Below are 11293 nucleotides of genomic sequence, written 5' to 3'. Positions count from 1 at the left end.
CACTGGGCTCTAAAGGGGGCTCGAACAAACCCAACTCGAGCCTCGATGACGTTTCGATAATAACCGTCATTCGTGTTTAAGCTTTACCTTTGTTAAGCACACACACACACACGAAGGACTCTTCGACGCCGCCGACGGACGTGACGAATCCCCTTAAGCTGCAGCGTCTTCGTGCGGAAGACGCGGCACAGAGACCGTTACCGGCGGGGCTGCCGAGGTGCTAGCGCGGCTAACAGGTAAAGCTAGCTTACTGTCGGCACCAGCGAGCCTCTCCCGCCCCGGTTCTTCGGTGTCTGACACCGGGACGAGGCAGCCGGAAGCGTTCAAAGGCGAGGCTAGCGCGTTAGCTTGGCTTTGATACGAGCACACAATGACGTGTTCCGCTACTCACCTGAGTCCCCGAATGAAGCAGGTAGGCCGGCAGGTGCTGTGTGAGAGTCGCGGAGGTGGCCGGTGCGTGTTTTCATGAAGCGGTGATGCGGAGTGAAGTCAGGCAGCAGCTCCGAGCTCCTTCTCTCTCTCTCTCTCTCCCTCCGCGCCGCCAGCTGTTGTTGTGAGACATTCAGGGGGGCGGGGCTCCGTCCTTGGCAGCGGAGAGGAGGCGGGGCTACACGTCGTCATCCCTGGAACACGTGACTCCAAAGTCCATCAGATGACTGCGTCAAGATACGGAAGCACGAGATTTATTTCTTGCTATCGGACCAGCAGTAGTTTAAAGATTATTTCCGTGATTTATTCCAGCTCAAATATTGTTAAAATAAATGCGTTTAATTTAATGTTATATCAAAACAACACAAATGACAAAAGGGAAAAATAAGTGAATTTCCTCATCATTTTGGGACTTTTATTGTGTGATACATGTAAGATTGTTGAAGTCAAAATCACTCTGGAGTGAAGAGTCACATTTTGAACATTGTGCTTTCTTGGGCTTTGTTTTTCTTGTGTAAATTATTTTTCTCTCTTATTAAATTAGTGAACTGTACTGCCCTGCCCTGGCCTTATTGTCTTTTCTGCATCTGGGTCCTGCATATTTTAACTGATCCTGAGTCTGACAGGTTGAGGTGAAGCTAAAGTTGATTTAGATAAAGTTGATGATTCACTCTTGTAGTTCAGGTAAACGTAAATGGCCATGAGATGAATACTGGGCCACTAAAGAAGGATATAAGGACATTAGTTTCAAACGTAAAAGGATGGAAAATATATATACCGGTACTGTATATTTAATTATATTATTTAACTTACTGAATTATCTTTAGTGAAGTAGAGAATTACAGTAGAGTTTTGTAATTGAAGCACCTTTTTCACCTGTAAAATAGTGGAGTATAAAGTACAAAACTACTTTCTGCACTGGCGTGCAGGTCCTACATCTTAAATAGTCATTATAACTGTGAATTCCCTTTCCCAACCTTATTTACTCCAGTAGCCAATAGGGTGTCCACTTAATTTAAACAATTTAGCACCAACTAGTCTTACATAAATGCGATATGAAAGTTCTGTTTTCATCCCCATTTGTGTGTCTATCTGTTCGCTTGTTAGCAGAATATATTAGACAGTTATTATCAGTTTCTATTAACATGTAATAACACATCCAGGTAACCCAGGTGATGAAGCATGTTTGAGTCGTGCCACGGTTTGCCAACAGAGGGCAGCAAAGGCCCGTCAGTGGGTCACTGTTTTCGAAGCGTGTTGAAAAAGGTAATTGTAAATACACGCCAAAATTAAATACAGACCCAAAAATGAAAATAGGATTAATTAAAAAAAATAAAAATATTACAATAATATATATCACTTCAGAAGCTGACTTTATATATCTAAATTAAGATATCCTTTCTTTTAATAACTCTTGTCCACTGAAATTTAAAAAAATGCTATTGCAAAGTCCTGTATGAATTCTGTTGAACACTTTTGTCCGGAAAGCATTTTATATTTTATAACGCTGCGTTGAACATGCAACAAGTGATCAGTGACGCATCACCGCTGCGCCAAATGGGACAGTTCCATCATGCGCCGCGCAAAAAGCAAATTAAATTGTTAACAAAATACACCTGGATTAAGGTCAGGGATTTTGCGGATTAATTGTTAGTTAAATTTATTATTTCTCCACAATAACCAACATTTAGTCTCACATTATTTGGTGTGGATTTCGGGAGCGCATGAATCCGGATGCTGCCATTGGGCATTCGTCTGTGATTGGTCTATAGTCCCCTTTATAAGAGAGACGCGCCCACGTCTCCCCTCTGTCTCCTCACCAGCCAAGATGAGCTACGGATCTGAATCCTTCTCCTCCTCTTCCTACCGAAAGATCTTCGGGGATTCTCCCCGCTATGCGTCCCCTCCGGCGCGGGCTGCGGGGAGCATGTCCTCGCGGGGAGGAGGTTACCGGTACTCCTCGTCCCGGAGCAACGTCTCATCCCTGGGTTCGCAGAGCCGAAAGTCCGGCCGCGCCTTCTCGTCCATGCCACTGGACACTTTCGACGTGGCGCAGAGCAGCGTTCTCAACAACGAGTTCAAAATCATCCGCACCAATGAGAAGGAGCAGATGCAGGGACTCAACGACCGCTTTGCGATGTTCATCGATAAAGTGCGCAACTTGGAGCAGCACAACAAAGTGCTGGAGACGGAGCTGGCTGCGCTGCGCCAGCGGCAGACCGAGCCGTCCCGTCTGGCGGAGCTGTACCAGCAAGAGATCCGCGAACTGCGTTCCCAGCTGGAGGAGCTGAATGGCGAGAAGTCCCAGCTCGTCATCGAGAGAGATGGCATTGAAGACGACCTGCAGAAGCTCAGGGGCAAATACGAGGAGGAGTTCCGCGCCCGGGAGGACGCGGAGGCCACCCTGAAGGCGTATAAGAAAGATGTGGACGATGCCACCATGGTGCGCCTGGACCTGGAGAAGAAGGTCGAATCTCTGCTGGATGAGATCAGCTTCCTCAGGAAGGTGCACGAGGAGGAGGTGGCGGAGCTGATGGACATGATCCAGGCGGCGCAGGTGTCTGTGGAGTTGGAGGTGTCCAAGCCGGATCTCACTTCCGCCCTGAAGGAGATTCGAGGCCAGTACGAGTCCATGGCGTCCAAGAACTTGCAATCTGCCGAGGAGTGGTACAAGACCAAGTTCGCCGACTTGTCTCAGCAGGCCACCAGGAGCACCGAGGTTATCCGCACCAGCAGGGAGGAGATGAACGAGTTCAGGAGGCAGCTGCAGTCCAAGACCATCGAGATAGAAAGTCTGCGGGGGACCAACGAGAGTCTGGAGAAGCAGCTGCGGGAGATGGAGGACAGACACAATGCGGAGATTGAACACTACCAGGTAATCACATTTTAATGATTGGTGATAGACACTTAGAAAAACACAGGAAAATAAAGCATCACAATGTAAAACTTCTGCATAGAGATGAATCCACTCCGGTTGTTTATAAGACGTGGACGCCGGATCTCTGATAACAATAAGGAGCAGCGGCTGCGCGTCGGGCGCTGTCCTTGGTGCTGAAACGCGCTCCCTGATAACGAGGAGCAGCGGCTGCGCGTCGGGCGCTGTCCTTGGTGCTGAAACGCGCTCCCTGGTAACGAGGAGCCGCGGCTGCGCGTCGGGCGCTGTCCTTGGTGCTGAAACGCGCTCCCTGATAACGAGGAGCGGCGGCTGCGCGTCGGGCGCTGTCCTTGGTGCTGAAACGCGATCCGCTGGGACAGCGCTCAGCAGCTGCATCCGACAACGCCCATTGCGTGTTGAGAGGCTTTCGTTTCAGGATCAATGCTTCTGAATCCGCCCCTCAAATGAGAACATGTTGTTCAGGATGAACATTTACCCTCATATTGATTAGCTCTACTCTAATCTACGCGTGTTAACAAAAGGATTGACAGAGGTTACTGTAGCCAGTATTATTTCTGTTCCTTGGAAATGAACCTTTGTAATGATATTGTTTATTTTATTTCTTTTTAAGGACAGCATGGCGGAGCTGGAGAATGACCTGAGGGCCACTAAGAGCGAGATGGCCCGTCATCTGAGGGAGTATCAGGATCTGCTGAATGTCAAGATGGCCCTGGATATTGAGATTGCAGCTTACAGGTACCGCAGTTACTCACAGGATTAGGGTGGGGAGGATTCTGCACTGTTATCTATTGCAGTTCCTTTCCATTACCATTTATCTCCTCCCCAACTCCTCTCGCAGGAAACTACTCGAAGGCGAGGAGACCCGAATCGGGACAGGGATCGCCTATCCCGGCCCCTCCTTGAGCATGGGAGCTGGGCAAAGCTACAACTACCAGGCCCGTGCTTACACCAGCTCCAGCAGGGGCTCCAAGAAGGAGGGCAAGGATGCGGATGAGCAGCAGGGCAAGTCCGGAGCCAAGATGGCCCAGCATGAAGTTTACGAGGAGACGGTGATCACGACGAAGAAGACGGAGAAGCAGCAAGATCCCAGCGATATTCCCACTAACCAGAAAAACTAAGCGCCCGTTATTGAACCCCGAAGCCTCCCTTTCACCCTGTAAACCCTTCCCTCGCTTTACGTCCCATCCTAAAACAAACCCCGAGCCTTTACACTTAAACACTTGTTGGGATTGTAAAGGGCAGCTTGGCCTTTGCCATCTATAATAAGCATAGTACGATTGTCTTAGTTTCTATCTGAAATAGTGTGTGTTGGGTGTACACAAGTGTGTAGAGTGTGGGATCTGGGTGGTTGTTTTATGCGGGTTTATTCTTCCTCCTCTCCTCCCCCCTCCCCCCTCCCACCACCATGTTTTCCCCTAAGGAAGCCCATTCTAACTCGACACAACCATCACTCTATAGGAAACCACAGTAAACTAGATCTGTCTTTTTCACACATCTGACTGACTAAGAAGCACTTAGGTCAAATCAGAATATATATAATCGCACTATCTTCTCTCTTACATCAATGCGTGATGCTGAAACACGCAGGCGGTAATAACTCCGGACATTCACACTTATCACGAGCTGTCAGCGACTCTCAACACCGTTCACTTGAAGCACACGCGTGCAAATATATTTAAAACACATCAGCCGGTGTCGGGTACTCGTTCTGCATCAGCTTGGAAAGTAAGCACAGCCTGCAGGCTTAGGAAAGCAGGCAAGACGCTAGTCTCTCTGAGCCTTTACAGTGAGCCTGTTTGCCGGAAATAGAGTTCTTTGGAAAATATGCACAATTATTCTGATTTCATTCAGTGCATTAGTGGCTTGACTCCGGTCCGGTCGGGTCTGCATGCGTGTAGAAGGATGAGCATCCTAGAGGTGTTGCTGTTCCAATCAGATGTAAATGCAACACAAAATAGATGGACCGAGCAGCATTTGCACGATCTACGTAGATGTCGTGCTTGCATGGACTCCGTCAGCCCACAGATCATACAAGGCTAATGTTGTTGCTCGCCATTGCTCTTCATCCCCATTGATAATGCTAATAGATGCTCGGATGCTTGTCAGCCTGTAGGTTAGCTTTGGAAACTTCCCTTGTAGCTCTTTCTTTAGGACGAGGCGTTTCTGCTGTTGATGCTACGACCCTGGGGCTCCAGGGCAAAGAAACACACAAATGCAGCAGCCCGATGTAAAAAGGTTCCGTCTGACGCGTCCGCTTCCCGCCATCGATGAGGCCTTTGAGCCACACGGTGACGCGTCCTATCACGAGTAGACAGAAGCTGCCAGACCGTTATGTGTTTGGAACAACCTGACCTCACTCTTTTGAACTGTGGCCATGACTGATTAAAATGTCTGTTGTAGTACGACCTCACCACTAGAGATCCCCCAGTCTGAGAGGCTTGCGGCTTGAGTTTCTTCTTGTGTGCTGCCAACATTTACACGCACCTATCTTTATCTGCTGCAGCTCATGTCCCTTGTAACCGGCTTTATTTGAATAGCAGCAAATTGAACCATAAAGCGAGTGAAACATCTCTAAATTTTAGCAGCATTAAGTCGTATTCAGCTGAAACGATGAGTGGATGGTTCATGGGTGCAAATGTTTTTACTTAAACTGTAAAAGAATGCAGCTTTTTTGTTTTTGGTGCACGACTGCAAAATGTCACTGCCAAACCTTTCTGAATGCACAACGCTAAACACCACCTCATGTAATAGAAACATCAGCATGTTCTGAATACAGAATGTCATCAATGCAAAATCAATAATCAGACACAGAAGAAACACTATAGGATGTAAAATGCCTTAAAACACCAGCAGCTTTTCTGGCCGTGTGTGTGACTGTTCAGTGGTGTGTTATCGTGATCGTTATTACGCCTTTATTAGCGTTCATTAGAGCGATGACAACAAAGGCATAGAGATTGAATGTAGTTGACTTGCTTTTCTTTTTACTGTTATCGTGTATTGCTGTAGGAAAACATCAATAAAGACTTGGCATTATTGAGGCTGCGTTTGATTTCATTGACTTGACGTCACACATTCGATGAAATGGTTATTAAATTGCGAATGAATTTAACAATGGGAAGCAGCTAGTTCCTTCCAGAACTCAAACATGGATCCTAATTCACAGTGCAATATTCCATCATCAATGGAGCCGGTGTTTTATTTCACGCTAACATCAGTTTCTGTGTCTGACTGTTGGTTGGAAGCAGGATCGTACAAAAGCGGCCGAACGGATTCTCATTAAGCACCGTGGGAGCGTTGGGAATGCGTCAGAGGAGAATCCATTAATTCATGCCGAGGATATCCAGGCAGCTTATGAACATCGTGAGATTCTGCTACACATCATACTGAAGGACTGTAAAAACAGAACAATTGAATGTTCCAATACATGAATAGATGGATCCATGGAGGTGTCTTTGTCTTCTCATGGCCGCAGTGTGGATGTGCATTTAACAGACATGATGGATTGCCTGCTACAGGGCTCTAGTCTACCGTATGTAGCCCTACCAGAGCTCCACCTGCTTGCATTCACAGACCTCGAGGCCCTGGATGCCCTGGAGCGTCTCTGATTGGCCCATCTCTTCTCGCGCACCAACCGGGTGCGGCGGCCTCAGCGCCGGGCGTGCTTGCGTGACGCAGGTTGCAGGTCTTCAAAGATTTATGCATCCGCAGTGTGTTGAGAAGAAGGAGTGGTATATAGGAGCCATCCAGCGCTCCAGTGAAAGCACTGCCACTAAAACAAGCCTCCCTCATTTGGCGTCACACTTGAAGAGTGCTACAACTTTCCGTTTGAAATGTCAGCCACTCGGTTGCTTCATAAAGGCAATGCAAACACAAAGTATTGCAAGGCTCTAAAAGCATGCAAAATGCTTCTGACTCTAACCGCATATAGAATTTGGTCACTGGTGGGTAACTATGGGATTAATTTTAACTTTATGGCTGCAAAAAAGCCACCAGTGGGTGTTGAGCCTTAATTCTCAATTCAATCAGAGCATCCTGTCGTCGGCTGCTTTCTCAGATGTGTCCTTCCGGAATAATTGCACACAGACTCGTCTTAAAACGCGGAAAGTTTTATTTTATGCTGCAATAAAGCCAATAACAAACAGAGCTCTGCGGTTCTGCTCTTTTTGGTCCATCTGTCTTTCGGGCGGAAGATTCAAAAAGTCATGAATGGGCCAAAAAGAGGTTGAAAGAGGTTCTCATGTTCGTCAGCAGTCGAGCCGTTCCTCCTGGCTGGAAGGAACCAGATCGGAAGACACATCTTCTCATCGTTGGCAACAATCGCTCTCTCTTGACTCGGTGACACAGGCTCGGGTACATTTCTCTCTTTGTGCCAGTACCCAAAGTGTTAACTTGTGTTTTGCTGTTGCCTTGGCATCTGTTGCTGTGCTTCATCATCCTCGGGGAATTACCCCCCTGAGAGAGACGGAGCTCGCCCTCTTCAGCCAGAAAGCATTAAGAAGAGCAGCGGCACCATTTTAAAGGTGGAGGTACACTGCCATAGATGATGCTCATGTAAACTGGGTGGCATTAACATCTGTGTAAGTGACGAATAATAAAAATAAAAGGTTGGCAAGATATTTGTCATATTATTCAGTATTTGTCGGGGGCGGTATTTGTGTGACGTGGCGTTCTCTCGCTGATCAAAAGCCATCACTTGGGGGGAAAAATGATTGTGCTAATAATAGCAGAGAGAGAGAATGCAGAACCAGACATTCAAGCAGTCTGCTTTTCCCTCAGCAAGGGAGGGGGGGGCTGCTCTTAATCTCTGTTTCATCTTGAGGATGAAAGGGCATTGTGGATGTTCAGGCTCAGTAATGCAATTATAGTTGCTGGACAATGTCTCTAACCGGAGAATGGAGTGGGTGTGGTTGCTGTTGCTCTTTCAGAAATGTATACATTTTGATGTAGGTGTCTAAGTAAGGATTTAATTTGTTTTTTGGACCTAATCTGACTTAATCCAGTAAATATTTGCAGTCTCAGGATCATTTAAACAAAGTTACAATGCACTGAATGATAGTGAAAAAGTGCATGGATAAATGTCTAAGTGCTGCAGAGGAGGTGCAAGATGCTGCTAAATAGATTAAAACTGGTTAAAATAAATAAAATATAAAATAAAATAAAATGCTCCCTGAATGATCAAATTAGATGGAACATTTCAGCAGTAATTATTATATTATATTTTATATTTTTCAATCATAGCTAATGCAGAATCTTTTGTACATGACCTTCAGTTAATTCACATATTCATTCTATGTGCTAGTAGTTACTGGTAAACCTCTGTAGAGATACAGTCTCTAATTTGAATAAATGTTTTTAACAATTCAATTGAGACTCATTATTTTTGCAGCAGGCTGGGGAGCGTGCAGCAAAACAAGCTCCTCCAACAGGGCGGCGTCCCTGAAGTCACCTTGAGTTACAGCGTGAATCTGGTGACAGTATTATCAGCGATCACGTTGAACAGAGACATTCGGATGTAGTAGTCTGTCACAAGCAAAGTACTCGGGTATTTTTTATCTTTCATGTCATATTTGAAGCACTCTGGAAACAGAAGCGGATAAATCAAAAATAAATGCACAAAATCAAATGGTGCATGGACGGTAAGGTCAGCGTGAACCTTGTCATTGTTAAAGGGGATGAGAGGTCTGGGCTGCTGCGTCCTAATCTATAATTATAATAGACCAGCTGAGCCCTTTTGGGGCTTTTCATTCAGCAACCAGCCTGCAGACTATGACATCATTCTGAGGGTGAGATAACTAAAAGAAACTGGAAGAATTAAGTCAAACACAGTTGAGCTCAACCTGACGTTGAAGAAAATTCTCTTAATAAGGGATTAAAACCCAGAAGTTGAGCAACTGTCAAAATAAAAGTAATGAAAGGGGGGGGGGGGCCTTAATGATGCAGAACGCTTTTCGGACGGCCGCCTCTAATTACTTTCAAAGGACTTCTCTTTAATAGAACACCGTTTTCTTGTAGGTCTGACAGCTGCAGCCCAATTATTCCAAAGACTATGCGAGACAATAAGATGCTTTTATCAGGGTTTAGTGAGATGCTGAAATGACCACTTTGCTGGCTTTATTTTACTGCTGAATGAATGCAGAGCGTTGGTATGGAGACCAACTGCCCTTTATTGTCATGGACGTCATCAAGGTAGGCAGTGATTGGTCATTTGATTTTATAATTACCTATTGCTTAGCATCACTCTCAAGCATTCATCTGCTCAGCCGCTCACCAGGTGTGAAACTGTGAGAGGTCAGTCTGTAATTACTCTATCATTAACCCTAAAGCCCCGAGGGCATTAAAGACTACACAAACGGTTAATTATTATAACAACAAGCTTGAGGAAACCTCAGAGACGTTCTCATCATCTGGTCCAGAGATGCTACATCGTGCCAGGTAGAAGAAACTTTTCAATCCCAGTTTCACCGATATTCAAGACGATGATGAAGAGTCTGTTTATGGTGGCACAGAGTCAGAAGATGCAGACGATGTGGCACTTTGGATCTTGGGAAGAAGCGGCTGGATAAATAAATAAATAACGATGACCTTCCTCCAGAGGTCAACCGATTGACCAGACGTGGCACGGGGCATCTGGGAGGGGGTGGCTTGTCCTGCTGGAAGGGAAGGGGGAGGGGGGGGGGCACATACCATAATCCCTCAAAGGAACAATAGAACACAAGCCAGCTGATCACCATCCAGCACTGATCAATCGCTGGCAGTAGCGCTGACATCCAGAGCATTCATTGGGATAGCTGGTTAAAGACACGTTTTTCATACCAGCTGCAGCTTTCTGTTCTTTGCATTCCTAACCTGCCTCCGTTACTTCCTCCTCAATGAAATGTCAGAAATCGGTCTCCTCGTCATCAAAATGCAAAACGCACCCACCGCCGTCAAATGCATGAAGGTCATTCATGTCTCAGCGGGCAATTCTAATAAAGAAAAAGACAACAAGAGCATTTAAAAATGATACTCAGTGGACACCATACTGGGTTCAGATGAAATCTGTCATCAGCATACCGTTAGAGAAGCGAGGATCGTGGTGCAAGAAGAACGGAGACTTTTAAATTGTAAAGCATTATTGGTTTACAAATTAATTATAAATCCTTTGTAGACATTTGCAACTTGTATTGTTGTTGTTGTTGTTGCTCATCTTCTCCTTTTGTCTATCTTCACCTAGCTGTTTAGTTCACCCACCAGACCACGACGCAGAACCTTCAATTCAACCCCCCCCCCCCCTGCATTCAGCCATTGTGTGACTCTGTTGACTTATTATTTTTTTTAAGCTATCAGATTTTATCACCCCCCTTACTGCTCCATGCGCCGTTCAGCCGTCACCCACGGACGGTGATAAAGCCTTCATCGATGGCGCGTGGGTTGGATGGTTCGGTGGACGAGGCCATCATCACCTCGCTGTCCACTCGGTCTGAGAAATGGCTGGCTGAAGCCACGATGGCGATTGTTCTCCGTGCATGCACATCAAACCAAATGCCTGCTCTCATTAATCAAATGTCATAGTTGATTAACGGCATTCATTACTTGAGTGTGGGAAAAAAAACCTTCAGACAAATGCTGCTAGCTCAATGATTGTGTTTGTTTTTTGGCACCAGGCGATGATGAAAGAAAAGCAAAGTTATTGTCTTGCTGTCTTTGCTATGTCGATAGGAGACCCACAAGCAGCATTATTACCAGCTACAGAGCCCACTGGTGACTGACTTAGACACTTTGCAAGAGATACAACTTCAACCAAAATCCAAAATTCTTGCTTTTTTTTCCCCCCTCGGCGGAGGTCTGCGGTCTCCGAGTGCTTTTTTTACTTCTCATTTTCTCTCGGTGGTCCTGCATTTTGCAGAAGCATCAATGCCTTTGAAGCTGTGATGTGAGGAAAGCGGGCGACCCTTGGCTCCGCCCTCTGTGCTGCAGTGCATCCGCATC

General features: G+C 46.2%; 1 protein-coding gene across 1 annotated transcript; it reads left to right on the top strand.

Moving 5' to 3' along the window:
* Positions 1 to 2257: 2257 nt before the first annotated feature.
* inab (internexin neuronal intermediate filament protein, alpha b) lies at positions 2258 to 4443 on the top strand. The gene is made up of 3 exons (XM_068750962.1): positions 2258 to 3304; positions 3936 to 4060; positions 4164 to 4443. The coding sequence occupies exons 1-3, from the start codon at positions 2258 to 2260 to the stop codon at positions 4441 to 4443; spliced, it is 1452 nt and encodes a 483-aa protein (XP_068607063.1).
* Positions 4444 to 11293: the final 6850 nt, after the last annotated feature.

The sequence above is a fragment of the Brachionichthys hirsutus genome, chromosome 17, assembly GCF_040956055.1.
Source record: "Brachionichthys hirsutus isolate HB-005 chromosome 17, CSIRO-AGI_Bhir_v1, whole genome shotgun sequence".
In the NCBI taxonomy this organism is placed as follows: domain Eukaryota; kingdom Metazoa; phylum Chordata; class Actinopteri; order Lophiiformes; family Brachionichthyidae; genus Brachionichthys; species Brachionichthys hirsutus.
Note: the sequence above shows the minus strand (reverse complement) of the source record. Positions and strands in the feature narration are given on the sequence as shown.

Coding starts and splice junctions, on each gene's coding strand:
- inab (XM_068750962.1), top strand. CDS start 2,258: ATGAGCTACGGATCTGAATCCTTCTCCTCCTCTTCCTACCGAAAGATC. Junction 3,305..3,935: donor CGGAGATTGAACACTACCAG/GTAATCACATTT, acceptor TTTCTTTTTAAG/GACAGCATGGCGGAGCTGGA. Junction 4,061..4,163: donor ATTGAGATTGCAGCTTACAG/GTACCGCAGTTA, acceptor CTCCTCTCGCAG/GAAACTACTCGAAGGCGAGG.